The 27,551-nt window shown below is 40.5% G+C and overlaps 3 protein-coding genes and 1 long non-coding RNA gene across 8 annotated transcripts in view; 2 read left to right on the top strand and 2 right to left on the bottom strand.

Annotated features, from left to right (window-relative positions):
• Nucleotides 1-16,992, bottom strand: part of clip1a (CAP-GLY domain containing linker protein 1a) — a 29,615-nt gene extending 12,623 nt beyond the window's left edge. For 2 of the 5 annotated variants that reach the window (XM_034090307.2, XM_071204421.1), the window contains exons 1-15: nucleotides 16,900-16,992; nucleotides 11,846-12,144; nucleotides 10,093-10,655; nucleotides 9,612-9,736; nucleotides 9,283-9,499; nucleotides 8,993-9,190; nucleotides 8,133-8,224; nucleotides 7,886-7,946; nucleotides 4,234-4,338; nucleotides 2,121-3,029; nucleotides 1,835-1,951; nucleotides 1,262-1,319; nucleotides 1,045-1,128; nucleotides 361-517; nucleotides 49-214 (exon numbers count right to left, since the gene is read on the bottom strand). In XM_034090307.2, the coding sequence (XP_033946198.1) occupies nucleotides 49-214; nucleotides 361-517; nucleotides 1,045-1,128; nucleotides 1,262-1,319; nucleotides 1,835-1,951; nucleotides 2,121-3,029; nucleotides 4,234-4,338; nucleotides 7,886-7,946; nucleotides 8,133-8,224; nucleotides 8,993-9,190; nucleotides 9,283-9,499; nucleotides 9,612-9,736; nucleotides 10,093-10,655; nucleotides 11,846-11,930 (2,937 nt within the window). In that variant the 5' untranslated portion in view covers nucleotides 11,931-12,144; nucleotides 16,900-16,992. The remainder of the gene's footprint in view (nucleotides 1-48; nucleotides 215-360; nucleotides 518-1,044; nucleotides 1,129-1,261; nucleotides 1,320-1,834; nucleotides 1,952-2,120; nucleotides 3,030-4,233; nucleotides 4,339-7,885; nucleotides 7,947-8,132; nucleotides 8,225-8,992; nucleotides 9,191-9,282; nucleotides 9,500-9,611; nucleotides 9,737-10,092; nucleotides 10,656-11,845; nucleotides 12,145-16,899) is intronic. The other 3 variants (XM_071204423.1, XM_071204420.1, XM_071204422.1) reach the window with 3 other exon arrangements.
• LOC117451938 (uncharacterized) lies at nucleotides 16,926-23,016 on the top strand. The gene is made up of 4 exons (XR_004552742.2): nucleotides 16,926-17,016; nucleotides 22,245-22,332; nucleotides 22,662-22,740; nucleotides 22,929-23,016. It is a non-coding gene; the product is annotated as an uncharacterized lncRNA (long non-coding RNA).
• Nucleotides 18,259-24,685, bottom strand: zcchc8 (zinc finger, CCHC domain containing 8). Its single transcript, XM_034090311.2, has 14 exons — nucleotides 24,470-24,685; nucleotides 24,245-24,287; nucleotides 23,757-23,831; nucleotides 23,062-23,164; nucleotides 22,900-22,977; nucleotides 22,666-22,769; nucleotides 22,399-22,455; nucleotides 22,235-22,295; nucleotides 22,011-22,147; nucleotides 21,437-21,579; nucleotides 21,212-21,321; nucleotides 20,767-20,853; nucleotides 20,098-20,218; nucleotides 18,259-19,628 (listed from the first exon to the last, which is right to left on the bottom strand). Exons 1-14 carry the CDS (start codon nucleotides 24,648-24,650, stop codon nucleotides 18,643-18,645), a joined length of 2,286 nt encoding a protein of 761 aa, XP_033946202.1. The 5' UTR covers nucleotides 24,651-24,685; the 3' UTR covers nucleotides 18,259-18,642.
• Nucleotides 24,686-24,870: 185 nt separating this feature from the next.
• Nucleotides 24,871-27,514, top strand: LOC117451937 (uncharacterized). Its single transcript, XM_034090314.1, has 4 exons — nucleotides 24,871-25,277; nucleotides 25,969-26,098; nucleotides 26,185-26,318; nucleotides 26,409-27,514. The coding sequence occupies exons 1-4, from the start codon at nucleotides 25,158-25,160 to the stop codon at nucleotides 27,183-27,185; spliced, it is 1,161 nt and encodes a 386-aa protein (XP_033946205.1). The 5' UTR covers nucleotides 24,871-25,157; the 3' UTR covers nucleotides 27,186-27,514.
• The last annotated feature ends 37 nt before the right edge of the window (nucleotides 27,515-27,551 follow it).

Below are 27,551 nucleotides of genomic sequence, written 5' to 3'. Positions count from 1 at the left end.
ATTCTCCAAATCAAAACACATTTTGTGTGACTGTCCCGCAATACTAACCAGGTTAGTGATGTTGTCCTGAAGGCTACTCCTTTGAGCCTGATGTGCGTCTCTGGTCTCTTTCAGCTCCTGCTCTTTGCCGGTCTGTTCTTGCTGCAGTTGTTCATTTGAGTGTGCCGCCTTCTCCTTCTCCTCCGTCAGTTGACTCTGTAACTCCTCCAGCCTCCTGAGTGATGGCAGAAACAGAGGACATTAGACGAAGCATGGAATGACACAAAAGCAAGACATGTTATTTATGTTTTTACATACGATTGGTTTATGTTTTTGTAGTAATCACGTAATACAGGAGAAGGTAATAATGAAGTGTCGTACCTTTCTTTGAGCATCAGATCTTCATTCATTTTTGTCAGCTGTACTGAACTATCGCCAGATGTCTTCATCATGTCTGAAATATCATTTTCCAGCTTGCATTTGTCCTTTGAAAGCTGCTCAAGCTTTTCATCTGCAGTCTTCAGCTTTCTCTCCAGGCCTGAATAGGACAACATTTTTCATAGATTATAAAGTTACTTTCAACCAGAAAGGAGAAAAAACATACTACATAGTTGTTGGGGAATATTTTCCCATAACTTTGACCCAGTGTATCAGTTCAAACTGTCCTGACTGAGCACACGCACCTCGTAACCTAGGCTGCTATGCTCTCAGTGTTATGATTCTATGTTCCTGCCTGTTGGCGTCAGCTGATAGAGGTGTTATGATTCTATCTTGTTATGCAGCATGTTGATGATTCTCTCTGAACTAGCTAAATACACGGGTCTGAGGTAGAGTTCTTCAGAATTGACGTGGCAACTCTACCGTGCAGTCAGATCGTGGCTGCTGTGACTTGTGATGTGAATTCTCCGGCCGAAGCTCCAAATAAACCATCAGTGTTTGACATCAAAGCTCCTGCTCTTCCCGTGTCTCTTCCCTGAGTCGGTGACTCCCACTGCATTGCTGCTACACAGAAGTTTCCCTTACAATAGTAACCGTTTAACGTGCATGCAGTTTAAACGTTCTCACCGGAAAGCTGACTTCTTAAAGACTCTGACTCGGTGGTCAGAGAAGTGCACTGCTCTTCCTTCTGACTGAGCTTCTCGAGTGTTTCTGCAAGAGGAAAATGGTTGCATGTTAGATCCTAGAATCCTTAAGGAATAGGAAGAGGCAAGTTACCAACAGAAAAGGTAGGAGGAAAAACAGTTTACTATCTGAAATATAGCAATTGCTTATTTCATTTTACCTTGCATAGTATTTGATGATTTAGTCTGATCCTCTGTGCTGTCAGCCATCTTTTGTTTCTATGGGGGTGAAATACATTCTGCATCACATTTGTGTGTTTGATGTTTCAGGAATATCCTCATTTATACATTTTCAGGAATGTTAAAGGTTTTGTGGTTTGTCCAGCATTATAATTATTATATTATTAGTTTAATGATGAGAACAGGTGATGTATTGAACCAGATGATATGATAGCTCATTGCATAATGTATAATAATGTAATGTATATGTAGTAATGTATAATGTATATTTGTTGGGTGACTAACAAGGATTTGCACTAGTGGATTTAGACAAATTAAACAAATGTACATAGTTTGTTCATCAAAAGGACACTAAACACGAACAGGCCCGGTATCCACAATAGCTGCGACCATGCATTCACACACAACACTCGACCTCCAATCTCAATTTCACCCTTCTAGAGTGGGGTAGTATTTTATGGACTGGCCAACCAAGCTATACAGCTGCTGGTTTAGCTAATAAGACAAGTGAGACAAGACAAGGTACTCTACCATAACTAAGCTACAAGACTCACCATGCCTCCAAGCTCCTGTGCCAGGGCGTCCTTCTCCTGCTGTACAGTGGTCAGAGTCTGCTTTAAAGAGAGGACTTCCTGCTGTCGGCACTCCACCTGTGAGCTCAATTCACTAACCTATAGCACATGTCAAGTAAATATTACAGTTGGTAATGGAGAAAAAGCAAACCGCAACGAAATATGCACACCAAACACAAATGAGTGACAAAGGACATGCAGAGATTGCTTCGCTCACATAACACACACTGAACATGGAGTATTAAAATGGAGATGAATTAGAACCCACCTTTGAATCCTGGCTGTTCCCTTGGTTCTGAACCAGCTCCATTCGACTCTTCAGGGTGACAAGTTCCCGGTTACCTTGTGCTACTTGGCTGCGCAGAGCCACTATTTCTGACATCTGCTCTTTGGTTTCTCTATCCTTGTCTTGGGCCTGTTGTGCCAACATGGTTTCTTTATCCTCAAGCTCCTTCACCCTAAGTTCGCCAGCATGAAGTTTTCCAAGAACATCCTCCATCTCCACCAGGTGCTGCTCCTCTACTCTTTCAACGCTGGACCGTAGAGAATCCTCCAGTCGCTCCTTATCATCGATCAAAGACGACAGCTTTGTCTTCAGCGCATGCTTCTCCCGAGTCCAAGCTGCAGCATCGGCCTCATGTTTGGCACCAGCCTCCTCTAGAGCCAACGGGTGCTCTACCTTCAGCCTTTCAAGTGCACTTTTAGTTTCAATAAGTTCTTCTGCCTGGGCCCCTGCACCTTTGCTAAAAGATACCTTTAGCTCGTCCATGGCTTGCTGATGAGAGGCGATGGAAGACTCCAACTTGGAACGCCACAGATCAATTTTGTCAGCGTTCTCTTTCTCAGCCCGGCTTAAGCGCATCTGGAGCTGCTCGTGTTCACCAGACAGCCGGACAGACGCAGCCTGAAGCTGGGCGGCTGCCTCACTGTGGCTCTTTTCTTGGGCTTCTAACTTCTCCTTGTACTTTGCTAGTTCTTCTTTCTGCTTTGTTTCTTGGGAAGTCAGCTGATCCCTCAGAGAGTTTATCTCTTCCAGAAGGGGAGACAGGGTAGAGTTTGAGTCTTCAGAGCCCTGTTGGGACCCGAGACGCAGCCGCAGGTCCGCTACCTCTCGGCTTCGTAGTGAAAGGTCCCTCTCAAGGTCCATAATACGGGATCTTTCTGACACAGTAGCAACCTTAAAGAACAAAACAATCTTACTTTCAAAGATGTATCTTACATAGTTTAGTACGGTATTCAAACACAAATCGGTCTTAGACTTTATCAGACTTAACTATTACTAAACAAATGAAAACTGACTGGTTAACTGCAATTATAGCCACACTTAGTAATAATAAAATGTGTCTGACAGAGAATTTAATTTGCTTGCTAAATGAGGAGGGCATGAAAAACATAGATCCTGTAAACAAGGTGTTACACTGACCTCTTGTGGCCATAAAGGGCATGGTCCAAATAATGAAAGTGAACACTGAAAGCATGTATGGCGCTATAACTGTGTGTAAGACTATTCCCCCCCATCCATTACACTAACACTATATCACTGATTAATGCTAATGTTAACCTCGTGATTTACATGAATTAAGAATAACATTTTGGGAACATTGACATGTTCCACTTTATTCCAGCTATGTTCCAAATCTGCATTTCATTATGTTCCCGAATATGCATCAATTCTGCTGCTTAAGCTTAATATGTAATAGCTTGGTTAATAATTGGCCCTGAAACTAGAAAGATATTGTTCTCGACATCCCTTATGACTATAAGACAAGGATGCAAAGTCTGGGAGTAGGAACAGGTTTCTGACTATCAAAACGCAGAGACACCAATAAGCAGGACAGATGGATGCTGGGAAGGACTGGGGAACTATTTTATAGGATAACTTAGACAAGGACAAGGGACAAGTTTGTCTGTCTGGTTGAGCAGTGATAGCAGTAGCGAGAGTGAGTTCAGGTTGGGTTGGGTTACGTATCGGAACAAGGTTCAAGTAGAAGTGGGCTGAAAGTTACATCTGGTAATTTCTTGACAGTTGTCATTTTATACCTTAAAAACGTAAAATAATTTTGCGGGGATCAATTTAAATGCGAGGTATAATACTTAAAAAAGGGTAAATAATCCTGTAGCTAATGCCACACTGTAATGCCAGACTGGATAGACCAATTTGAGCATTTATATAAACTTTTAAACTTATTTTTCTGATTATTTGGGTATCATTTTGCTTATATATAAAGCCTGAAAAATGCATTTGTGGGGTTCACCACAAGCTTATACAAAGCAAAGCTCCAGTTGCTGCCCAGCACCTCTCGGTATCCCTTGAAAATGTTTTGGCCACTATCCCCGGCACTTTGTTCCAACGCAGCACACTGCAGAGCGGCTTTCATTACCCTATTGTCTTCTAACTCTCTTTGGAGTTTCTCAGCTTTGGTCTTTTCAAAGAGTAGGCTCTGTTCAAGCTCCTTAATGTGGGCATGCTCCAGTCTGGTCTGCGTCTGTTAGTAAACAAGGGGGAGAGGAAGAGAACACACCAGTGCCACCATCACATGCCAGCCCAACGCAGACAGAGAGGGAGGGAGACAGGAAAGAGGATGGAGGGGTTTGGACAATGATAATGGTGGGGGGGGTTGTGTGTGTGTGTGTGTGTGTGTGTATTTTGTGTATGAGTATGTGGGGGATTGGGGAAAGGGTATTGGGAGGGAAGTGATGGATGAGTGAAAATGAGACACCCCATGCAGAGCTTTCAGGCTGTGCGATAAACAGCTGCACACAGGGAGTGTTGAGCAAAAAAATGTGTGAGATACAAAACAAGCGACAAAAGAGGGAGCCATGTGTTATGGATGCGCAGGATGAGTATGTTTATGGAGGCAGTTTATAAGTAACCATGCAAAATTGACACCTGGTGAACAAAGCACATTGATTGTTACGATACACAGAAAACTGGATAATTTGTGTCAAGCCACCGTAAAAATGACTTCACCACATCATGGGGAGAAAGCAGGGCAGGTTGTTTCCTGTACAGACATGATCTAATGTTGTAGAATTATCATATTGATTTATTAATACAAAATCAATATAAAGATGTGTTTCTGCATATAAAGCTAACCCCATAGCATCTGTATCTTCTACTCGTCATCTTGTGACGCATGAAGCCTTTTCAATAACCACACTGCTTTCTCTCTTTGGTGATAAGGCCATTGTTCACAATGCATATTGTAAGTAGTGTATAAGAAACCACCAGTTATCAGACCCCCATGTGCTGGATTTGAGACCAAAATAAATAAATAAATCAGTATTGAAGAGCTCAGGCTGTTGGACTCAAGAAACAGAAATGATTCGCATTTGACCTTTGTTTCCTATGAATAACAGTTTTTAAGGAACTTAAGGAAGCATTTCTTGATGAAGGCTTATTGTATTACATCAGGGGTCGGCAACCTTTTTGATATGAAGTGCCATAAAAAAAGAAAACATGTATCAGCGTGCCGAACGATCGTGAATTATCAACGGGAGGGCGGGGGGAGCCTCGATGCGGGGAAGCAGTGCGTGGATCTGTCAGCGCTTGGTTTAAACGGCATAATAATAAGGACGGTCGTCCGATCTGTGATTCTCCAGAACACACAGATGGCTAGTGCACTCGTCTATTCTTTCGATGAGAGATGAGCAGGTCACCACTGGGCTTTCAACTAAAGACACAGCCAGGCAAAAACTGCGGCATTTGTACTGCTTCTTATGGGTACTGCAATTTGTGCTTTCCTCCGTGGTGAAACGATCAGCACCACGGAGGAAAGTGGCAGAAAGTCGCCTGGAGTTAAAGAGAGCGGGGCTGCGCTGCGTCCATGGCTTCCTTCTGCAGGTAACGGTCTCGTTCAGGATCCGAAAATACAATTTGAATATTTTGCACACTTATTCCCGCGTGCCACTGGTTACGGTGCCGCGTGCCACTGGTTACGGTGCCGCGTGCCACTGGTTGCCGACCCCTGTATTATATGTTCCCCAATGCACTTAAACTTAAAAGTTTCATTTAAAAAAAGGGAATAGACTCAATTTTAAATGTTGTGTCAACAGCATATCCCAGGTCACACATTAGGTTTTCAATGGACACAATCTGGCAAAAGACGCCTGCCTGGCTAAATTACCGATATACCTAACTCAGAGGTAATGAATAAAGCAACAAGGATTCGATTTGGAAACAAGAAAATACATTTGAGGGCTCACTGTACGTCTTTTGAGTAATTTGAATGTAAATTGTCGTTAGCATAGGTAAGACCTTCAATGTAGCCTGACACATCTAAGTTTATATGCAAATTACATTTAAATTCTTAAGCTGAGTGCATTTCCCATCAAATTGCAGTGGGCAAACAGAGTTCAGGTCTGTGACTGGGGAGTGGAATGACAAGGGAGCATCTCCAGTGGTTCCATGCTGAGCACTGGACCAACATGAAAGACGGGGAAGAGAAGGAAGAAGAAGCAATAACATCAAATCACTGAACAGGGAGGCACCGAGGGTTATAGCACAACATTAGTACACCTTTAACAGCTTGAAGTCAACAAAGCATTTGGGAGTTTTTGTTTACGTCTGTCAAGCTTCATGCACATTTGTAATGTTTCCACAGCTGTGAGTAAGTAATAAACTGTTAGTATACACGTTTAAAAAGAAGATATTCTAACCCTGTAGCCCTCAATTTAAAAACATCTATTTTGAGCTTGATGCCGTCAGGGTAAATGAGATGGTCCCCTGTGTAGCTCTGTGGAATAAATAACAAATCCTTTGATCAGATATGAACACGGGTAGCACTGAGCCCCAATACCTGCCGGACATAACTTGGGATGAAAACATGACTCGAATATTAGGATAATGGTTTACCAGAGCCTTATGTTTTAAATAATACTACTAACATCACAGGCTCTTTTGGAACAATCACACTAGATTTGATAATTACCTGGAACAATATAATAATAATGTCATTTATTACATTTCCACGCAAACACGCCTACCGAGACTGCAGAGTAGGAGTATGACTGCTAACATAAAGAAATGCAAATGCTCCGTCAGGACTCAACTGGAGTTCTGTGATCAGAGGTACCGTAGGGTGCTTTCACACAGTCATTAGGGCTGCTCGATTATTGCAAAAATCCTAATCTCGATTATTTGGGTCAATAATTGATATCACGATTATTAAAAACAATTATCCATTTACTTTGAAAACATACATTCATTGAAAAAAAAAATGTGAACAGTGTGTTTTTAACAGTTGATTACCCTGAACGTTAAGTATAACTCAACTGAAAAAACAATAGAAAAAACAATTTAAAAAATAAAATAGTTTTATTTCGTTTATGTTGTTTTCGTAATCGTTGAAAGCCAAAATCGTAATTGCGATTAAAATACGATTAATTGAGCAGCCATAACAGTCATTAGGTCTGAATCCTTACACTCTTTAAATGTGATATATTTATAAAATGTTGCCGATTTGCACTTTAATTATATGCTCCAAAAATCCCTTTAGTCAGTTATTTTTTCTGGAGATCTTTAATCTATACAACAGAAGCAATAAAGTTCTGATTTCCCCATGTTGGTGCGGATACTGCAGGACGACGATTGCCAAACCTGTCTAATCAAGGATTCTGTATAACTCCCTGTTTACCCCTATTGGCTGACCTGTGAAAGGGTGTGTGAACGGGACAGGAGCTAAAATGCAGCAAGGTATCTGTTTCTTTTGTCCTTGGTTCGAACCAAATGAAACTACAGATGTGAAAGCACCCTTTAGTCGCATCCATGGAGACACACTGATATACACAATGATCACTTTATTGTAATGGCTATAGAGCAAGTTTTATGTGAACTGATATCCTGAGTTTGAACCAGGATGCAGGGTGATAAGAGCACCTGCTCAATTGTTCTCAATATAACATTTAAAATCAGTAGGAAAATGTTGAGTTCGTATTTAATTAACATACCAATAATTTCATTACAGTCCTGTTTTAATATTATTACATTGAATTCGATAAAAAGTGTTAGTTGCCATGGTGTCGTGCAATTACCTCCAGGTCTCCTTTGGTGATGCACGCTTCCTCCACGCGGAACTGAAGGTCCTCCACTTTTCTATTGGACAGAAAAATAAAGACAAGCAATGATTACGAAAAGGGTGAATCAAACTCGGCACATATCTTTCCTCAGGACATGATCAGACTAATAATATAACTGCATTATGATGCCATTTTATCTCTCAACAAACTACATTTATAAAATGAATGATTGAGTGATAGTAAGACTTCTGGCAACCCTTACCTTCGCTCCTCTTCCAGCTGATTCAGCAGATCCACTTTCTCTTTATCTGCAGCTTCTACCAAGACTCTCAACTGATCCATCTTGGTCTCCATCTTGAACAGACAAACCAAAATGAATACAGGTGATGAGGCAACTCTTTTTCTCAGTCATTAGGGGTCAACAGTAGGGCCCAATCCCAAACCACGCCCTACACCCTACCCCTCCGTTCGCATGGAGGGTCCGCCACATTAAGTGCTGTTCCAAACCAACGAGTGTGGAGCGGTGTGGAGGGGGAGTGGGCTATCAAGCCATCAAAAAGCGAGTCTGCAGCGGTGCTGACTGGAGACCGGTCTCTACCTGACCGGTCTCAACGCTGTGTGTGTCCGTCAGGAAACACGCTGTTCACGCTGTAGTTCCAGCAAACATCCACTGATAAACTGCGATGTTAACAACCTCATATGTTTTTAACTTAGGATCATACCTGTGTTTAGTCTAGAAAAAGGTAAATGTGTGCATGTTAATATAAAGTTGTGTATATTTACAGACTGTTGCAAAAACTAAGAAGCTTATAAAAATCAGGTTTAATACTTTGGAGTTTTATTTTAGTTATTCATTTTTATTTTTTGTCTAAGAGATGCTGATTTGAAACCGTTGTTACATACAGTTACGGCACTTCCTGTTTCTGCGGAGAGAGGGGAGGCCGTCCCAAAGCTTGCCGCTGTATTTACTCCCTCCATCTGACAGGAGGGAGCCTCGTTGAGCTGCGAGTGTGGCTACAGACGGAGTTTACTCCGTCACAGAGGGGTAGGGTGTAGGGCGTGGTTTGGGATTGGGCCAAAGTTAATGCAGGTAGTTATTACTGAGCCACTGGGGTAACTGACCTGCTCCTGATCGTCTCTGAGCAGGCCAATTTCTTGAGCCATCTCTCCAACGTGGCCTGTTGCCTTGGCGACTTCAGCTCTCTCCGTGTCCCTTTCATTCATAAGCTGCTCAATGTGCTGCTGCTTCTCCTTCAGCGCCTCCTGCAGGGCGGTGGTGCCGGAAATCTTACGATTATACCGTGATGAAGTCTCAGTTAGCTATGGAGGGACATAACACAAGCAACGTCAGACTGGGAAAACACAGCATTATAAAAACTGATGAAACGATGATGAGTATGTCCGTGTCTCACCAGGCCTGTGCGGCTGGGCTTGGCGCTGACAGAGGACGCCACAGAGCTCATGCTACTGATAGAGGAGGCACTCGGGCTGCGCTTCAGCCCAGTTGGTGTGGCCACTACTTTCCGAACCGTTGTTTTTGCTTTGGCTGGCGTGGTGGAAGGGAAGCCGATGCGTGTGACTTTGTGCACTGGAGCAAATAAGCCATACTTCGGTTGGCACTGAAAATATCTAGGGACACACATTGGAATACAATCATGCTGATGGAAGTCTTAGTAAACATGTGGTTAACTAGTACAACAACTTTTCTTTAAGTTAGTTAAAGATCCAGTGGTTTTTGTACCTTGTGCCTGCCACGGCCCCGTCGTTCTTTCCTAAGGGCTCATCCAATTCCACACCGCACCACTCGCCTTTGGCAAAATCGGTTTCTCCAAGGAAACGTACCACCCCTGCCTTTGTACCACCGACCTGAGAAGAAAAACACTAAACATTAGCCTACATTTAATCTCACACATGAGAGAAGCCTAAAGAGCAAGCAGCTTCGCTGGGTAACACATCCTGAGTGAGATCAACCTATCAAAGCGACAGAAACAAGCATTTACCAGCTTTGAACTGCATGAGGCCAACATGTCAACATGTGAATGGTAATGTACATCATTACAATCAGTGTTAGTACCAGTACTTCTTTTGACTCAGGAGGTGGAATAGACCACTGATTTGAAGTGGAATAGACGATGTGTTGTGAAGTGGAAGGGACCATGTGTTTTTTTACTACATTGTAGAAAATGAAAGATCAGGAAAACAGGAAATAGTTAAAACTTTACCAATACTCTGTCGCCCATCTTCAGTTCCCTTTCCCCTTTCTTGACGGATCCAGTCTCAGAGAGGTTGGAGACAGATTCACTGTTTGTGCGCGTGAGGTTAGATGGTGTCACCGGTGTCGCTGGTGTCGCTGGCGTAGTGGAGGAGGTCTTCTTGGTTGATGTGGTAGTTGAGGGTAATGTTGATTTTGTGACGGGTGTATGTGAGGCGACGCTACTAACTGAAGGAGTGGGTGAAGAGGCGCGGGAGGGGGGTTCTGTCAGAGTTCCATTAGCCTCCCCCTCTGTGCGAGACAACTTGGATGGGCGGGTAAATATCCCTCGCAGGGCATCACACTGGAAGTAGCGCACCCCTGCCACTGAGCCATCATTCTTCCCAATTGCCTCATCCAGAACGATCCCGGCCCACTGCCCTGGTGCAAACTGAGCCTCTCCCAAAAATTGTATGTGGCCTGACTTATTGCCATTAACCCAGACTCGCTCTCCAACCTGGAAGCTCTCCCCGGCACCATCTTCTGCACTGGCGTCTGGAGCCGGTTTGTTGGTTGCAGAAACTTTAGATCCTGCTAAAGAATAATGAGAGAGAAAGAGAACAAATGACTTGTGAGACTAATGTAAAAAATGGAGTGCAAAACATGCAATATCATTGCAAAAGGTATTTTGCGTAAATGACAACAGGTGTATACAAACGCAGCGAAGGTACGTTATGGTTGTTATGCTCTCACATTTGTTTTGATTGAATGTAACCTGGAAACATTTGATCAAAAACACTAAATTGGATTCCCTGCTGTATGTCTGTTAGGATACAGGTGAAAATAAACTGAGTGTGTCTAATGGCGCGTTTCCACTGCAGGCCTCGCTCGGTTTGGTTAGGCCTTATTAGGCCCAGCTCACTTTAATGCTGCGCTTCCATTACAGTTTAGGAGCTGGGGTAGTTACTATAGTAACGCAGTGTAGGCGGAGCCGTGACGTCATCTTCAATGAGCGCCCCAGAGAAACAACACAGCCGTTAGCTCTTAGCACTCAGAGCTCACAGCTCCTCATATCTGTTCAGAAACTAGACAAAAGTTAAACAAGTACAAACCACAGACTGCCTGTGTCATGGCGAATACAGTCGCTGCTTTATTTATGTCTGTATGCCGTTGTTGTGAGTGTGGACGGTCGGAGCATATATAACGTTAGCTTAGCCAAGCTCCATTTAGAAAACACGCATTTTAAAAGGGTTTTTCGCCTGCCGTCTGTCTGCAGACTTGTCAAAGCATTAATTCATGGTTTTTACTAACCGGTATCAGTATGTTGTTACTTCGGCATCATTTTGAAACGTGTATTACAATTAAATCACGGTCAAATATGTTCATCTTGTTGTAGTTGTAGCCCCCTTGCCAGCGATTCTCTCTCTAGTTTAGCATACTCAGCCCGACTCAGCCTGGTTGTTCCTGGCCAGAGAACCACGATTTAGTCGGGTCAGAAAAAAGGTGAAAAAGTAGCCCCGGGCCAAAACTAAGCCAAGTGGAAACGCAACCAAAAACGGGCCCCGCACGGCTCGGCACGCTTAAAGCGAGCTACCCGCTGCAGTGGAAACGCGCCATAATATGCAGTTCCATTCATTCAATCAAATTGACCACCTTCTTTGCCGGTTTCTAGCAAAAATACTGCATGAACCCATAAAAAAAAATCTGTAGCTACAAGATAATACAATCAGTGTATCATGAGCTAAAACAGGTCTGCCAACAATGGCCCAGGTGAAGACTCTTACCTGAGCTGGGGTTGGTCTTAGGGGCCGCTGTCCCAGGCGGTCTCCCTATCTTGCTGGGCCCTTTTATCCCACTGGCCTTACTCATGTTTCTTCCTGTGATCTGCTCAACCTACAAGGCTTGTGTCCGACGGTGGGTACAGACTGACCACAGACCATGAAAAAACTGGTTGCCGCTTCGGGATGGCAACTTTTGAACGCTTCACCAAAATTATATATATAAAAAAAAAAAAAACGGTTAAACTAAAAGCAAAACCAGGAAAAGGGAGTTGGGAGGAAAAGTGATGATCACAAGATGGACCCTGTTTGGAAGAAAAAAAAGAAACATTACTTGACATCAAGTTAAATAATCATTAAGACAGATGTATTATTTGCTGACTGTTCCTGCTTCTACGATGGGTGGCACTGTGAGCAATCTTTTCCTTTGGAGATATGCATGTTAATACAACAGATACACCTTCAAGTCATGATCCTTGACTTTGTTTTTCGTGCAGTGTTAATGGTGGCATTTTGTTTCTGCTATGACAACAAGCTGCTCAGCACACACTGTCACAGGCAAGACCTAAAAATACCCTGTCAAAGGCCGGCCAGTCGATGTTATGCAATCATGAACTTCTGAATAGCTATTCATCTGTGACCTTAACCTTAATATACAGGCAGAGCCCCAAGCAGGCTCTCACTCAATCCATCATTCTGGCATCTAAACTCATGTAAGTCTGGTTAGCAGCTTTTCATAAAAACAGGATTACTGTAGTAACAAGACCACCATCAGCTGCAGATTATCCTGTTTGTCAGATTACCTCACCACGAAAACTGTCTGAATGTGGGATTAAAGCATGGTGCCCCTGTCGCCGGCAGATTGGCAATATGCTTTATTGTAACATTGTGATGAAATGGCCTTAATGAAATCAAACAACTGCTGATTATATTATTGACAGGTTTTGAGTTTCAGGCAAATTTAATTGACTGTCAGATCTGTAGCATCTCAAGCTCTCTCAGTGGAGGTGATTGAACATAATCTCTGCAGGACCAGGTGCACAGAAGGTCTAGCACACCGAGTGTCATGCTTGACTGTGTGTGTGACCACAGTCAATAAAAGCAAACTACACACAAGCAATCTAAAGCGAGGATGAGCCTGTTTGTCAACAACATGACCTGACAATTACTGGAATGTGTATGTGTTTTAACTTGCCTCGATAATGATGGCATCATAATTAAACCTTACAATTGGTAGAAAACATGAAAACAAATGTTGATATGTTAGGAAAATATGTATAAGTAAAGGTACCAAAGAGTTTTCCGAATGACTGTATTTAGTAATTAGATTCAATGTGCTGTGCACCTGCCTGTTATCCAAAAGCATCCCTTTAGATAGATTGAGAGATCAGTGTTTGTGGAACAAACGAAGCTTTTTCAGACCAATTTGTGCCAGTTACTTTATTTTTAACCGAGCCATTTTCTGTTACACATTGAATGCCATTCAAGCTTTAACAGTCATTTCACTTATCTTCCTGAATTGTGCTTCAGCCATGCAAGTAAAGTGTATAAACAGCTTGGATAATATCAGGCTAAATGGTTTCACTATTCTCTATCAGTAGCATAATCATTGATTTCAAACCCTTGAAGGATCCCGGGGCAGAGTAACAAACATGTCTTGATATGGGTGCCTGTTCGGAAGTCCCTTTCATAAATAAAAAGGTCAGCTAAGACATTTGATCTCACAAAGGGTAAAAATCTAATGAAGAGCTTGTTCCATGGTGTCACACAAACATACCTGTCATTCCTGTAAGGGCCTAAGAGCTCAAGTATGTAGGTTTACCGAAGACACGATTTCACACAGCCTAATCATTATTTCTCAATAGCTGTGGCTATCAGAAGGCAGTGAAGGCAGTGACCTAGTTCAAATGCAGCGTTCCAGTTTTCTCCCACAGTGCCTTTGAGTGATACTGATTAAGCCCTCAGGTCAATGGGAGGCCAAATAGAGAGAGCCTTTCTATTGCTGGAGACTACGTGGTTCATTCTAAAGTGTATGCATAATAATTATACAGCACAAATGATAAAAAGGGAAACTCCTACAAGCCTTTGGAATATTGCAAGAACGATTTTTCTGAAGCCAATAAAAGCATAATGATGTCTTATTAGAACATCACCAGGCCTGCTTACAACTTGTGAGCAGCAACAGAAGATGGGACAGCTCTGTCTGAACGAAAGCAGCCCACTTAGTCTGGAGAATTTCCCAGTGCAGTAATGTTAATCTTGTGGCACTGACTCACGTAAATCTGGTGGACAAAGCCAAATACTAATGTTTGAGAAAAAGTTCATTATTATAATGAACCTTTTTAACTTTCTTAGCTATACCCAATTCAATGTAGTCTGGTAGAAAATCAGTTATCAATACACAAATAGAAATGGGTATATATGGTAGTCAGTCAAACAGAACTGAGATCATCTCCACTTCTCAAAATGACTGAATAGACATAAACAACTTCCATGCTGGTAATAACAGAAGTGTATGTGCTCACAGGATATGAACAGTAGACCGTTTGTGAGGATTTCACTATTAATCATTTTCAAAAGCATGTTTGGAAAAGCAGAACAAAAATAAATCTGCAGATCAATATCTACATAACTTTGCTACCTAGTTAATAAACTGGCTTTATAGGATACAGTACTCTCACCCACATTCTTCAGTCAAGCATATCTTGCCGACTGCAGGAGTGCAAAACCATTTATGATACAGATGTGAACTGAATCTGTTTGCATGTGTTGTTATAACAACTCTCTATCCAGTTCAGCCTCCCAAGTATTTGTTAACAGGCGGGAGGGTGTACTTGTTACACAAGACAGCAGGCTTTCATTCCATCATGTTTTTCAGCAGGCTAATAATAACCATTGACATCAAGAATATTAAAGTACAAAGAATGTTTTTGCAGCAGGTCCAGCTTTTCCTGACTGGACTAAGTCTACAAACACGGCTACCTATTACACCTTTATACAACCGCAGATGTTTGTATTCACCGGTATAAGTCTCACTGCTACACTCCTGCTGTTGTCATCACAAGCCAAAGAGAGCTCTGGTTCTTCCTTTTTGAGGAAACATCTGCTGGGATGATTGTGTAGTCCCCTGCTAGCACTGACAGAGGAAGGTGTGGAAAAACACCAACAGGACATGAGCACAGAATGAGAGCTTGAAGCATCCTACGTCTTCTGTGTCTGTGAAACAGATTCACCTGTTTTCAAGGAGCCTCATTGCCAACAGGCGGACATTAAACCTACATTACAGCTACTATATGTCAACTATAGCCAGTCTCAACACAAATCCTGGCACTTACAATTGTGGTTAGACATAAAGGAGACTGAAATATATGGTTGGGTATCCAAAGTTTCCACTACGACACCAATGTTATATTCAGACTTTCCAGAACGTATAAAGCCTCTTCCATTAGAACAGCTAGAGATATTTGTATAACATTAAGTTTACGTAAAATCGTACATAATGTTTTTTTAGGTGTACCAATTATTACACTTTTTTGAATCACACTTCCTCACCAATGTTAGCCGTTCTATCATATAGCCTGAGATTAAATTTAACATGGAGAAGATTAAGACTAGTAGAAATACCGGAATTTCAAAGTGTTATTGACTCAAATTCCCCAGCCTGTAACCCGACATAAAAAAAACGTAATTCTTATTAATCAGTTAAACTGTTTTTTGTCCGAAACAGAAAGGCTTAAAATAAATAGTATCACCTTTCAACTGCAAAACTGTCAAATGCATTTACTCTACTTATGCGCGGTTGCTTCACTGATAGTGTACCTGTGCAGTCAAATCAATTATCCTGAGGCAGAGGTAGAAGAAGTACTCAGATCTTGTACTTAAGTCAAAGTAGAAGTACGAGAGTGTGGGAATACTCAGTTACAACTTACAATTAAACGTCCAGCAATCAAAATGTTACATATGTAAGAATAGAAAGGTGTTGGCATCAAAATATACTTAAAGTGCCAAAAGTAAAAGTACTCATTATGCCGATTGGTCCATTTCAGAATAATACATACCATATGTATTGATCATAATTATTGATGCATTAGTGTGATCAAAGCTGGAAAAGGTGCAGCTCATTTTATTTACTTTGTATACTGTAAGGTAGCTTGTGAATTTACTCCAGGTGTAACTCAATTCTTATTTGATTTTATTTCACATTATTAATCCAAATTTGCAAAGTAACTAAAGGTATTAAATAAATGCAGGGGAGTAAAAGTACATGATTGACCTCTGAATTGTACAAATAAGCATAAAATGGATATACTCAAGTAAAGTACAAGTACCCCACAATTGTACAGTGCTTAACTAAAAGTCCTAAGGTCTTGGCAGTGGTATAGCAGCCTGTGAAAGTGCCTCGCCTTGTACCCTCTCAGTAGCTAGCGGATTGAGAGCTGTCGATGAGGTGGCACATCTGGTAAGAGAAATCTGAGAATATACAACAACCACTATAACCGCTAGCTTACTTACCTTACTAGCTTAGTTGACAAACCTGGTGAGGCATATATCCTGTTTTCTGATGAGTTATAGAGGTAACATTCAAAACACCGGAATAGCCCGACCAGTGTGGCAAGCAAAACGACTAAAGCAAATTCCTTGAGTCCAAAAGTGTCCGCAATGTCACCAGAGCTCCAGTAGGGCACACTGCTGCTACAAGTTGAGAGTCAGCGTAACAATTTCTAACAGATTAACGTGAAGTCACCTGTTAAGACACCTTTCCTTATAATGTTGTTAATATTAGTTGTTTTCACTGTACACTCACATATTCGGCTAAAATGAATCCCAGTCTGTTATTAAGATTGGAATACTGATAATTAGTTGCTAAGTAACGTTAGCTGCGAGGCCCGACCCAGAGAAACAGGGTTTGTTAAGCTAGGTTAGCTAGCTAAAACTACCACCTTAAGTATCACTAACCTGGACACGTTTCATTTAGCGTGGAGTTTCATGGTTTATCGGTAGGGGAAAGTCAAACAAGTTTATGTGAACACATGACCTCGTCGGAGTTAGCTAATACTGACCTGATATGTTGCTGTGCAGCCTACGTCTTCTCAGGAAATACACCGCTAAGCTAAGTAGAGAAGCACGTCGACGGATCAGAGCCCAGTGCTGTCTGACCAACGGGAGGAACGTCAACGGTAGGACGGGGCCGCCCAAAGATGTTATGTTCAGTAAGATGAAACACTGCCTCTTTCTGAGACAGCAGAATACATTTCCAGAAGTTCAACTTTACTGTTAATACTTGTAAAGCACATTTCCACTTGTAGAAGGAAAATAGATGAAAACTTTGCCTTGTGGTGAAAAAAACCCCCAACATTTTAGTCATTATTACAAACTTTCTGAAAAATAATGACTGAGACTCCAAAAATTGCCACTTAGTTTCTCAAAGAATAATACTTCCAGACAAACTTTACTGTTGATACTATATAAGCAGATGCCCACCAGTAGAAGAACAATTTAAGAAAAACGTTGCCTTGTGATAAAATAAAACAATATTTCAGTCAGTATTATTACAAACTTTCTGAAAATAACTTCTCAAAAAAGCCAGGAACGTATTTTAAGATTTTATATTATTAGTTATTTTGAGATTGTTATTATTTATTTAAAGTTATAACTTGTTTGTATCTACAGTTACAACTTTAAACTAATAACTTGCTTAAGTATGCTTTCCCCGAACGCATTGGCAGAAAATGGATTTCAATCTAAGACCTAATTCATTAGTTTGATCTTCTTGAAAATAATCAAGTGAAAACAAATATATTCATTAATGACATTTTAAGTGACCATTAAGGAAATTACCACTGGAAATAAAACAAACATTGAGAAGTAAAATAAGTGTACTGTAGATAAACAGTTTCAGATTACTTTGGAAGGGTTTAGAAACGACATATCATATAGACACACACAAGCTTGTGTATGAGTGTGTATTTGCACAAGTATGTACTGTATGTAGGTGTATGTGGGTATTTAGTATGCATATATGTTCAACTCATTTCATATGCATGTATGTGCAAGTCTCCATCTACACAGTTTAGAATATTGACTTAACACTCAGAAAGAAACAATTGACATAACATTTACTTGTAAAAATCTATAAACATCCTCAACTATATGAAATAATATGTGGCGGACAGTAACAGTAGCTATATTGAATCAAGTACTTGTCTTGAGAGGCAACGTTTAAGCTTCTTTTCATCCCTACCACATTTGAGTTACTTTGAATATTCAGATTAATATTACAAAATATAATCAACAAATAATGTATCATGTATTATTCTTGGTTAAAAGCTTATCCACCTGATGAATCCCTTTCTGAAAGCTGTAAAAAAACTGGAGAAAATGCTAATTGTTGGTATGCAGTTCCAAATAAAGCAATGACGCAATTGAAAGCATGTTTACTGAATGTTTCAGAGCAATTTCAGTGGGACAAAAATAGAAAACCCCATTAAACAGCATAATATTAAAATGAATACAGTTCAGGAAAGGACCATTTTATAATTATACAATAAAATTAACAGCATGAGTAACACAACTGCTAGAAAAAAATGAGACCAATTGGTCAAAACCTACAAACGTTTTCCGTTGCAGCATCCCTTAATGCCCCCCCCCCTCGTATCTTAACAGAGCGCAAATGTGTATACACAGCATAGACATTCAACTTGGTAAAAAACAATTAACAGCTAAACACATGCTTTATAAGATGGTCAAGTTTGTGTTAAAAAAATATTGATCCCTGCTATGATCCAAATGAAGGTGGTCCATCATTATTTTTTCTTCTTCGCGATACTTCGAGGGGAGCTTTTGAGCAAGTCTCTGATCTTAAGGTATGTCCCTGTGGCTTCAGCGACTTCAGTGTACTCTGGTGTATCTTCAAACTGAACGATGCCAGCTGCAAACCTGCTTCTATGAGGAACAGCGGATATCTTGTCGTCATGCTGAGGAGAAGCACAATCTCCAGCATTAGAGGGATCTAGATCTGGAATCTGCCGGCTGTCATCCTGGCATTTGATTGGAGCAGGGCTCTGCCGGCTGTCATCCTGGCATTTGATTGGTTCTGGGCTCTGCCGGCTGTCATCCTGGCATTTGATTGGTTCGGGGCTCTGCCGGCTGTCATCCTGGCATTTGATTGGTTCGGGGCTCTGCCGGCTGTCATCCTGGCATTTGATTGGTTCGGGGCTCTGCGGGCTGTCATCCTGGGATTTGATTGGAACTGGACTCTGCAGGATTTCTTCTTGTGCTTTGACTGGTTCGGGGCTCTGAGCTTTAATCTCTTGAACCACGGGCTTCTTTTGAATTTCACTGCTAGGGCAAGTTTCTGCGGGTGTCGTTGTGTCCATCGTTTCTTCCACCTCCTCCGTTTCTGTGTCAACATGCGGTATGGACACACTTGGTGAACTAGGTACAGGTGTTCCCACTACAGGTGTCTCAGAGTCACTGTTAGTGGCAGTGTCAGCATTTTCTAGGGCGGCCCAAATCAGCCTCTGCTGCTCCTCCAGTTCCTCCAATGACAACTCATCCTCTGTTGCCGGTACAGTCTCATCCACTACTACCCAGCTACGCCTCCGCAGAGCTGGGGATCCGTTGGTTGGTGTGGGAGGAGGTGTACCTTTAGGGAGAGGTGGGGGAGTGGGTGTTGAAGGAGGAGTGCCTAGAGGTAAAGGAGGAGGAGAATCGTAGCAAGGGGAGCCAGGGGGGAGTGGTGTTTGGAACTGGAAGTCACCTGGGCCTTGATAATAAGGAGTTCCTGGATCTGAGGGGAGACGGGGGAAGATTAGAAGAATAAGCTGATTCAAGTGTTAGGGTACATTGTTCTGAATTTTCGCTTTGAAATGAAAACACAAGACTTGCTTTTTACAACGTGGCAACATTGTTAAAAGCACAATATTGCTTGTGCAGTTTTTGACTTATATCTAGCTTTTAAAACATAAAGCACTACAACCCAAAAAACTATGATCAACAGTTTCTAAAATACTCAAACCAGTAAGTCTGACAGCAACACCATGCCATCTTTAAAGTCAATATACCCCCTTTTTTCCCACTTTCTGAGGCTTGGTTTTACCTCCAGAAGATCTATTTCTGTCATGTGATTAGATATGTGCTTTAAAAGAGCCATGTAATCCTAATAAAGCCAGACAGACACATCTTCCATTTTAGTTTGATAACTTTGTGTTCATGTAATTTGTGAAGCCCATTTTTAGGTGAGAGAGATGAACATTTACCAGACTCGATATCCATGTCGGAGCTCCTGTCAGAGTTCTGATCAGGACTGGGCCTCGTCCTCTTCTTTTGGTGCGGAGATGACTCTGATTCATGGTGCCTCTTGTTGCTGGTGGCTCCAGGCTGTTCGTAAGCAAGAAAGACAAGTGGAATTAAAATATTTAAGGACTCTTCCCAAATACCCAGTGGTCATCATCCTCTCTTTATCAGTGCCAGTTCATTCACAAAAAGTTAATACAGAGGCAGGCATGACTGACTGGTGTATAGAGCAGGTTGGTTTCTGTTGGAAGTAGGCAGGCACCTATTTTGTGTTATTTATCTTTGATGGTTCTTTTATAATTGTTTTTATTTATAATATTTCCTGTTGGTATTTATATATGATATCTTCTCATTTGCATTGAATGATTTGGAAGCAAACAGTGACATTGATTGATTTTATAAATAAACCCCGTGAGGATAGTGGAAAGAAAAGTGGTGTCACTTCATAGGATGTTGTTCAATATTAGCTTACCTTACAAAAATGTAATGCATCTACCTAAACCCTACCCTCAACATCAAGAACCAAGGTTGAGAGAAGATGAAGTAATGGTTTAAAAAAACAAAAAGGGACAAAAATCTGTCCATGTTTTGAGAGTAAGAAAAACAAGTTTGAGGGACTTTAGGATATTTACCATAGGGAAGTTGCTGGACAGGTAAGCTGCATAGTTTTGCTTCATGTGGTTGGTCTGCATTGGAATTGAACCATACTGCATGAACTCCTGGAGGTAAAAAGACATTTAAAAAAGTGTTAGATTAGCACATTTTGACTTGATCAATAGAAAGAGCATTGTACACACGCATAAATCTCAAAGTGACTTCATAATAAAGAATTCACGTAGATAATATATCAATTTAGTGAAAATGATAATACGAATTATATGGATCAAATGTAGGTCCTTAAGTAGATACTGATGCTGAAAACACTATTCCATTATTTTCCTTTTTTCTGATTTAAGATACAACTGGAGAGAATAACGTAAAAATCTATAGAATCAAGATATCAATATCATTTAGATACCTGAACTTGAATGTAACTAGTGATACATCAAAAATAAAAAGTTATATGGTAGGACTTACATCTTTCATTGCGTGTGGTGCAGAAACATTGAAACCGGGGAAGTCCACCAGTTTGGAAACATCATAAGAGATGTTTTGGGAATTGTCTTTTGTGTTACCTTCATTTGAAACTAGAAAACAGAAGAAAATAGTCACAGATTCAGTCAAACCTTTCTACATCTCAATTAAATTATTATGTTTTGATATCTGAAAGAAAAATCTGTTTCAATGTAATTGTAAACATACCATTCCCATCATACATCGTCAAGCCAGAATCTTCCATCTCTGCCTCTTTGAGCCAGCCTGGGGGATATCCCATCTGCCTCATTCGATAAATGAGAGGAGGCAGGGTGTTTCCTTCAATTCCCAGAGCTGTCAACAGCTCCTCACTGTTCAAAAGCACAACAGTGGAAAACATTTAGGTTCAAGACTTACTTTAACATGAACAATATACTCAACATGTGTACAAATAATGTTTGTAGATCTGCAACGATAAATGTATCAGCAGAAAAATAACTATTTTGATAATCCATCAATCATTAAAGGATTTTTTTTTATTGCAAAATGGCAGAACATGCTGTTTTGAGGATCTAACATATAGGTTTTTTTCTAAATCATTAATTGAATACTATTTGGTAGGAAGACATTATCTTAGATTTTAAGAATGGATGGACACTTTAACTAGGTCCTGACACTTAATATACCAAATATTAACCTAGAAAGCAATATGCAGATTCACCAAAAAAGAATAAATAATACAAATAGAAATCACTGGTTGCAGCCCTAGTTGTGTCTATTGGGCATGAACTAAAAAGCCTACCTCATGACTCCAGGCTTGTATTTCGCAAAGCGTTCCTCCACTTCATCAGCGTGGTACCGCTGGTTGCTCTGCATGGACTGGTTGCTGTTCTGATTGAACTCCTTTCTTCGCTCATTAATTGCAGCCATGTCTTTGGGCTATGGAGGTTAACATGTATAAATAGAGTTAATCAAGTTCTGACTCATGTTTACATTCAAATCGTAATAATGCTAACTTGTTCTTACCTTGGGACAGTCTCTCAGCTGATGACCACTCGAAGCACAGTTGAAACACATTGACTTGGGTCTACGATGAACAGATGAGTGATGGACTCGTTATACAGGTATATGCCACACAAAAACAAAAGAAGAATCAAAGGACAGAAACTAAATACATTTTTATTACATACCTTTTTTCTTTCATTTCAATATCTGTGCCAACGACTTGGTTGAAAACCTGTTGATAGCTTTACAAAAATTCAGGAAATGTTATCGTGTTTGTTTAAAAGTATAAGCTACAAGTTTCCTTTTTCGGAAAACTAAAGAGAATTGTCACTTTGATATTTATTCTACCAGTGGTAGAAATCAGGACATCTTCACTTCAAAGAGAATATTCTGATCCCTTGTTGAAGACAAGTGAACGGACTACACTGTTAATTTATCATTCTTAAAGATACGTTGGAACATCCCATCCATCTGTCAGCTGGGGGTTTTCATTTAACAGAGGCTGTCCAAGTCTGTCAACACTAAAGGTAGTGAAATATAACACACTTCCCACCACCTAGAAAAGAAACATAATGTATGTTAACTTAGCAGGAAATCTATTTCAAACATCCAATTCTCTTTCCCGTGTTGCAAGGGTTATACATTATGCAATATTCAAACTGCTGTAAATTACAGTAAATACTCACTTTAAAGGCTTCGGTTGTTTTTTTTACAGCGCTGGAAGAAGACTTCTGCAGATCTTCATCCATAGCAAAGGCTGAATTCTTCATATAGGACAGAACATGTTTTAACATAGGTTCATAACGCTATTGATATTAATGACAATAAAACACATTCTTGTTTAATACCTGAGGTTTCATTTGAATGATGGATGTTCTCTTTTCATTGCTCGGGTTCTGGTGCTTCAAAATCAAATTGCAGATGCAATCTTCAATTTCTTGACGACATTGCCTAAAAAAGGGAAGATGTGTATAGTTTAAGTTTTTTAACGATGAGGTACACACACACAGCAAAGTAATAGAAATTCTGTACTTTTATCTTATAACCCAATGTGTGAAAACCAAACAAAAGAAACGTAAAACAAATGTGTTTTAGCAATAGTGTTAACATGGTTAAACAGAATTGTTGTACCATCACACCAACTTGACAGCAGTGTTGAACAGTACCTAAGTAAATACATGCAAGCACTACACTAAAGTACAATTTTGAGTTACTTGAGTAATTACATTTGATGTAACTTTATAATTCTACTCAGAGGGATAAATTCTTCTTATTGTTCTTATTTTATCAATTGAGTGACTAGTTATGGAAAATATGATCAACGATGAAGTATTTATAAAACAATCAAACAACACACTATTATAAAGCAATTGAAATTACCCCCAACTTTAATATTAAAATTATAGATGCATCAACACATAAAAAGACAGACATTGTTCTGAAATGTTATATTCTTTAACCATTGATGGACATACTAGGACAGACGTGATAAAACATACCATGCAAACCAGAAGTGAAACAATGAACACATTTGACTGCTTACTTTGAAATAATGTTGTTTGCATAAAGGACTTGAAGAGCTGGCCCGTCCATGTTGGCATCTTCAATATGCATGCCGCTGTAAAGAGAAAGAACAATTATTGTTATTATTATATATATGTTTATTGCACAAGGACCATGCATAAAAATGGATGAATCTCAAAAAGAGAAGAGATGCTATATGCCAGATTATAGTTTAAATCTCATTTCCATCTGCAGTCGCTGGGCAGTGACACACATAACAATCATCAAACATCTCATAATGCCTATCACACTTACAGATGTATAACATATAAATACTATTGGTCAATATAAATATAATTCTACAATTAATTTATAATTCAATCTGAAATTAAATTCCAATCAATGTTCCATTTAATGTTGGCAAGACAAAGAATTGTGTGCACTATGGGAAACACCATGACATGATTGTTATGTTGAGTTTCGTTTCATTTGTTTGTTTGGCGCATTAACTATTCAGCTCACAATTACCTTGGTCGCGCCATGATGTTCAGTTTCCTTCTCAAACCTTTATGTGATCAATGAGTTAAGGAATTAGACAGACATTCTAAAAAAAAATAGCCATCAGCGTACATGTATGGGTTGTGCGTTTTCTGTTTTGGTTATTGACAGTAGGCTAGCGACGTTAGCCGACGTTAGCCGCCGTTAGCTTGTGCTACATCCACAGAGCTAACACACACACTGGTACAAGGATATTCTCCTCGGTGAGTCTCTGGATGTGGTCATCACACTCCTCAAGCCGACTCGAGAGCTGGCTCGTCTCCTCCTGTTCTTCCTCATCGTTACATGTGAAGCGAATATGCGTGGGGACGGTCGGCGGTGCAGATTCATCGAGCTGCTCAAAGAGCTCACTGTCGCCGAAATCAACTTCAGCCATTTTTTACAACACTGTGGTGCAGGCAGGACGGATCCAGGTTCAGAGGTGAAAGCAGTTATTAATCGTTTTTCATTGGTTATCTTCATGTCACGTGATACGCAGACGACAAATGGTGTTGTTCTAAGCCCAGAATACTATATCAGGCTACATCACTCCAACACAAGGAGAATAAACTCTGGTTGCTTCTAAGGTCTCTTCACATTACAGATCATTAATGTGTAATTATATTTGAAAGTACAAGTCCACACTTCGTACTTTTCAGAACATTTCAGTGCACAGTGTGTGCAATCGCCGCTGCTTTCGCCTTTAAGACAAAGTTATGGGCGTGAAATAACCCTTTAATTCCTGTTCCGGCAGTCATCTCGGTTTGTTGCTGCCTGTTGCCTGTTAACGCCGCTTGAATGTCGTTACTTTACTGTAGTGTGCAGTATAATGGTGAAACAATCAGTCTTTCTACGGGACAAGAGACATTTGTGAGTGATTGAGAAGCTTCCCTTGCTTCCAGCAATGTCGAGCCCCTCTACTACCCACTTAGCTTTACCGCATTGGGACGGGGGCTCTCGAAAAATTCGCTTTATTCAGCTGGTGAATCTGACATCGTTCAGACTGACAGACTGCTCCAACAAGGTGAGTGTTACTGCAGTGCAGGCTTCTGTCTGTCAGTGGTGTAAGTAACTAAGTAGATTTACTGTAAGTACTGTACTTAAGTACATGTTTGAGGAGTTTGTTCTTTACTCTAGTATTTCAATTTTGGCTACGTTGAGGTAAATTGTGTACTTTTACTCCACTACATTTATATAATACCTTTAGTCAATTAATGTTTTATTAATGGTTTGAATTATATTCAACACTTAAATAAGACTTTACTTACACCTCGAGTAAAACAAGCTACCCTGCAACATACAAGTAATTCAAATTAGCTGCACCTTTTCCAGCTTTGATAACAGATGAATGCATCAATATTGATAATCAAAATATACAATATATAGTATTCTGAAATGGCCTCATTTGCATAATGAGGACTTTTACTTTTGGTACTTGAAGTTTATTTTGATGCTAGTACTTTTGTAATTTTAAATGAGTAATGTTTGCAATGCAGGACTTTTACTTGTCACAGAGTATGTTTACACTGTGGTATTTCTACTTTTACTACAGTAAAAAAGTTACATCTTCCACCCCTGGTTTTTGTAAAGCAACTTGACAGTTATCTGTAATCTTGTCTGTTTTTGAAATGCATTTTATTAGTAGGATTACTTCTCAATTGATGTTAATATCACACCAAACGACATCATTTGTATCATCTCTGTATCTGTTTCAGAGTCCAGTGGTTCCTCTCTTTTTAGGCGCTGATCTGTTTTCCAACACAGACATTCGCACAGAGAACCATCCCAGATACCATGCCAAGTTTGCCAAGAAAGGCTTTGCAACGAAAATACATTTTTCCTCAGGTAAACAAAGGAGAAATTAGCAGCACAAATGTGTTGCAATGACTTCCCCTACACCAATACACAACACTGTTGTCTTCCTGTTGCAGCGTTCAGGTTCCATGGGCTGAAGGTATCGACTGCAAACAACAGCCTCTGGTTCTACAGCGTTCAGGGACTTTTCCGAGTAGCATTCGAGATGTACAGTAAGCAGGAGCAGCTTCATGTGCTTGAGAACTTCCAGGTGCAGTACAGTAAGCATTTTGAATGTCTTTACATAATATTTTTGCTTTTTTCAATGCATCTTTTTATTTCTTACTGTTTAACATTGCAGGATGTTTGGAAATCCCAGATAAATGACAGCCCTCTGAAAACGAGTTACAGCCTCAGTGTGCAGCTGGACAACGCTCCGCCCAGCAGCCTGCAGGATACAGAATCCAGGAGGGAAATGTCACAACCTCAGCATCGCCAGGTTGGTAGGGAATCGATGGATGCATATAGCAGTGAAACAGTCGATGCATCAGCAGATCACGACTACTGTTCTTCTCCTAAACAGACATTGCAAACAGAGCACAGCCAACTTGTTGTTTCGACAGTGAGAGAGAAATTACAGAGCTTGGATGACAAACTCTCCTCTGTGACTCACAGCTACACAGAGCAGCTGGAGACTATCTTGCTGCTTTTGGAGAACATTGAGCGGTACATGAATGGGAATCTAGAAGAAAAGGATGTAACAGACACGGTCATAGCCCTACTAAAGGCCAAAGACTGGGGCAGTGTGTATTCAAGTTCCCTGCTCTGTGGTGTAGGACGGTGGCTAGGCCAGCAGTTTCACGCAGCCAACGGCAGCATCAGCCAGAGAGTGGAGGACTTTAAAGTTCAGCACATTGAGCGGATTAGTGACTTGCCACCTGCTGAGGAACTAGTGACAGAGCTTTTCCCAGAAGCCATGCAGACTCTGCTGCTACATTGGATGGGTTTAAGTGAGGAGTCCACTGTGGAGAAGAGACACAGCGAGTTCCCCATCCTGCTCCTCATCCTCGAGTTCGCCAACCACAACCTCATCACCGGTGTTGCTCATGTGCTGTACTCCAGTCTTATATGTAAATAGGAGATTTTCATTTAGGCGTAAACACCAAGAATTTAACTGGACCTTTTTTACCAGTATTTTAATGAATATCTATGTTTGTATATACAACTGTCCTTTATTTGCTTTGGCAAAAACGAGACTGTACAAACGGGCCTTCTATCAGGTTGCGTAACAACTAGGGCTGCAGGAAAACTCTAGTGTCGACCTTCAGGGGAGTCCTTTTGCTAGGGTCTAATCATTTGTTTATTTTAAATTATGATTGCACACAAATTGTGTTTTACAAAACATGTAACATTTTGTGAAGATAATGCATGGTTCTAAAACATAATTAATGAATAAAACACAATTCATTGAACTTAACAATAGCTTTTCTCCATATGATTTTGC

This window comes from Pseudochaenichthys georgianus, chromosome 9 (assembly GCF_902827115.2).
Source record: "Pseudochaenichthys georgianus chromosome 9, fPseGeo1.2, whole genome shotgun sequence".
NCBI lineage: Eukaryota > Metazoa > Chordata > Actinopteri > Perciformes > Channichthyidae > Pseudochaenichthys > Pseudochaenichthys georgianus.
This window is presented reverse-complemented; position numbering and strand designations above follow the sequence as displayed.

Excerpts from the sequence above, each read along its gene's own strand:
- LOC117451937 (XM_034090314.1), top strand. The coding sequence starts at position 25,158 with ATGTCGAGCCCCTCTACTACCCACTTAGCTTTACCGCATTGGGACGGG. Across the intron at positions 25,278-25,968 it reads TGACAGACTGCTCCAACAAG|AGTCCAGTGGTTCCTCTCTT; the intron begins GTGAGTGTTACT and ends TATCTGTTTCAG. Across the intron at positions 26,099-26,184 it reads GAAAATACATTTTTCCTCAG|CGTTCAGGTTCCATGGGCTG; the intron begins GTAAACAAAGGA and ends TTCCTGTTGCAG.
- zcchc8 (XM_034090311.2), bottom strand. The coding sequence starts at position 24,650 with ATGGCTGAAGTTGATTTCGGCGACAGTGAGCTCTTTGAGCAGCTCGAT. Across the intron at positions 24,288-24,469 it reads CCAGAGACTCACCGAGGAGA|ATAAAGGTTTGAGAAGGAAA; the intron begins ATATCCTTGTAC and ends CTCATTGATCAC. Across the intron at positions 22,978-23,061 it reads TCATTCAAATGAAACCTCAG|AATTCAGCCTTTGCTATGGA; the intron begins GTATTAAACAAG and ends TCCTATATGAAG.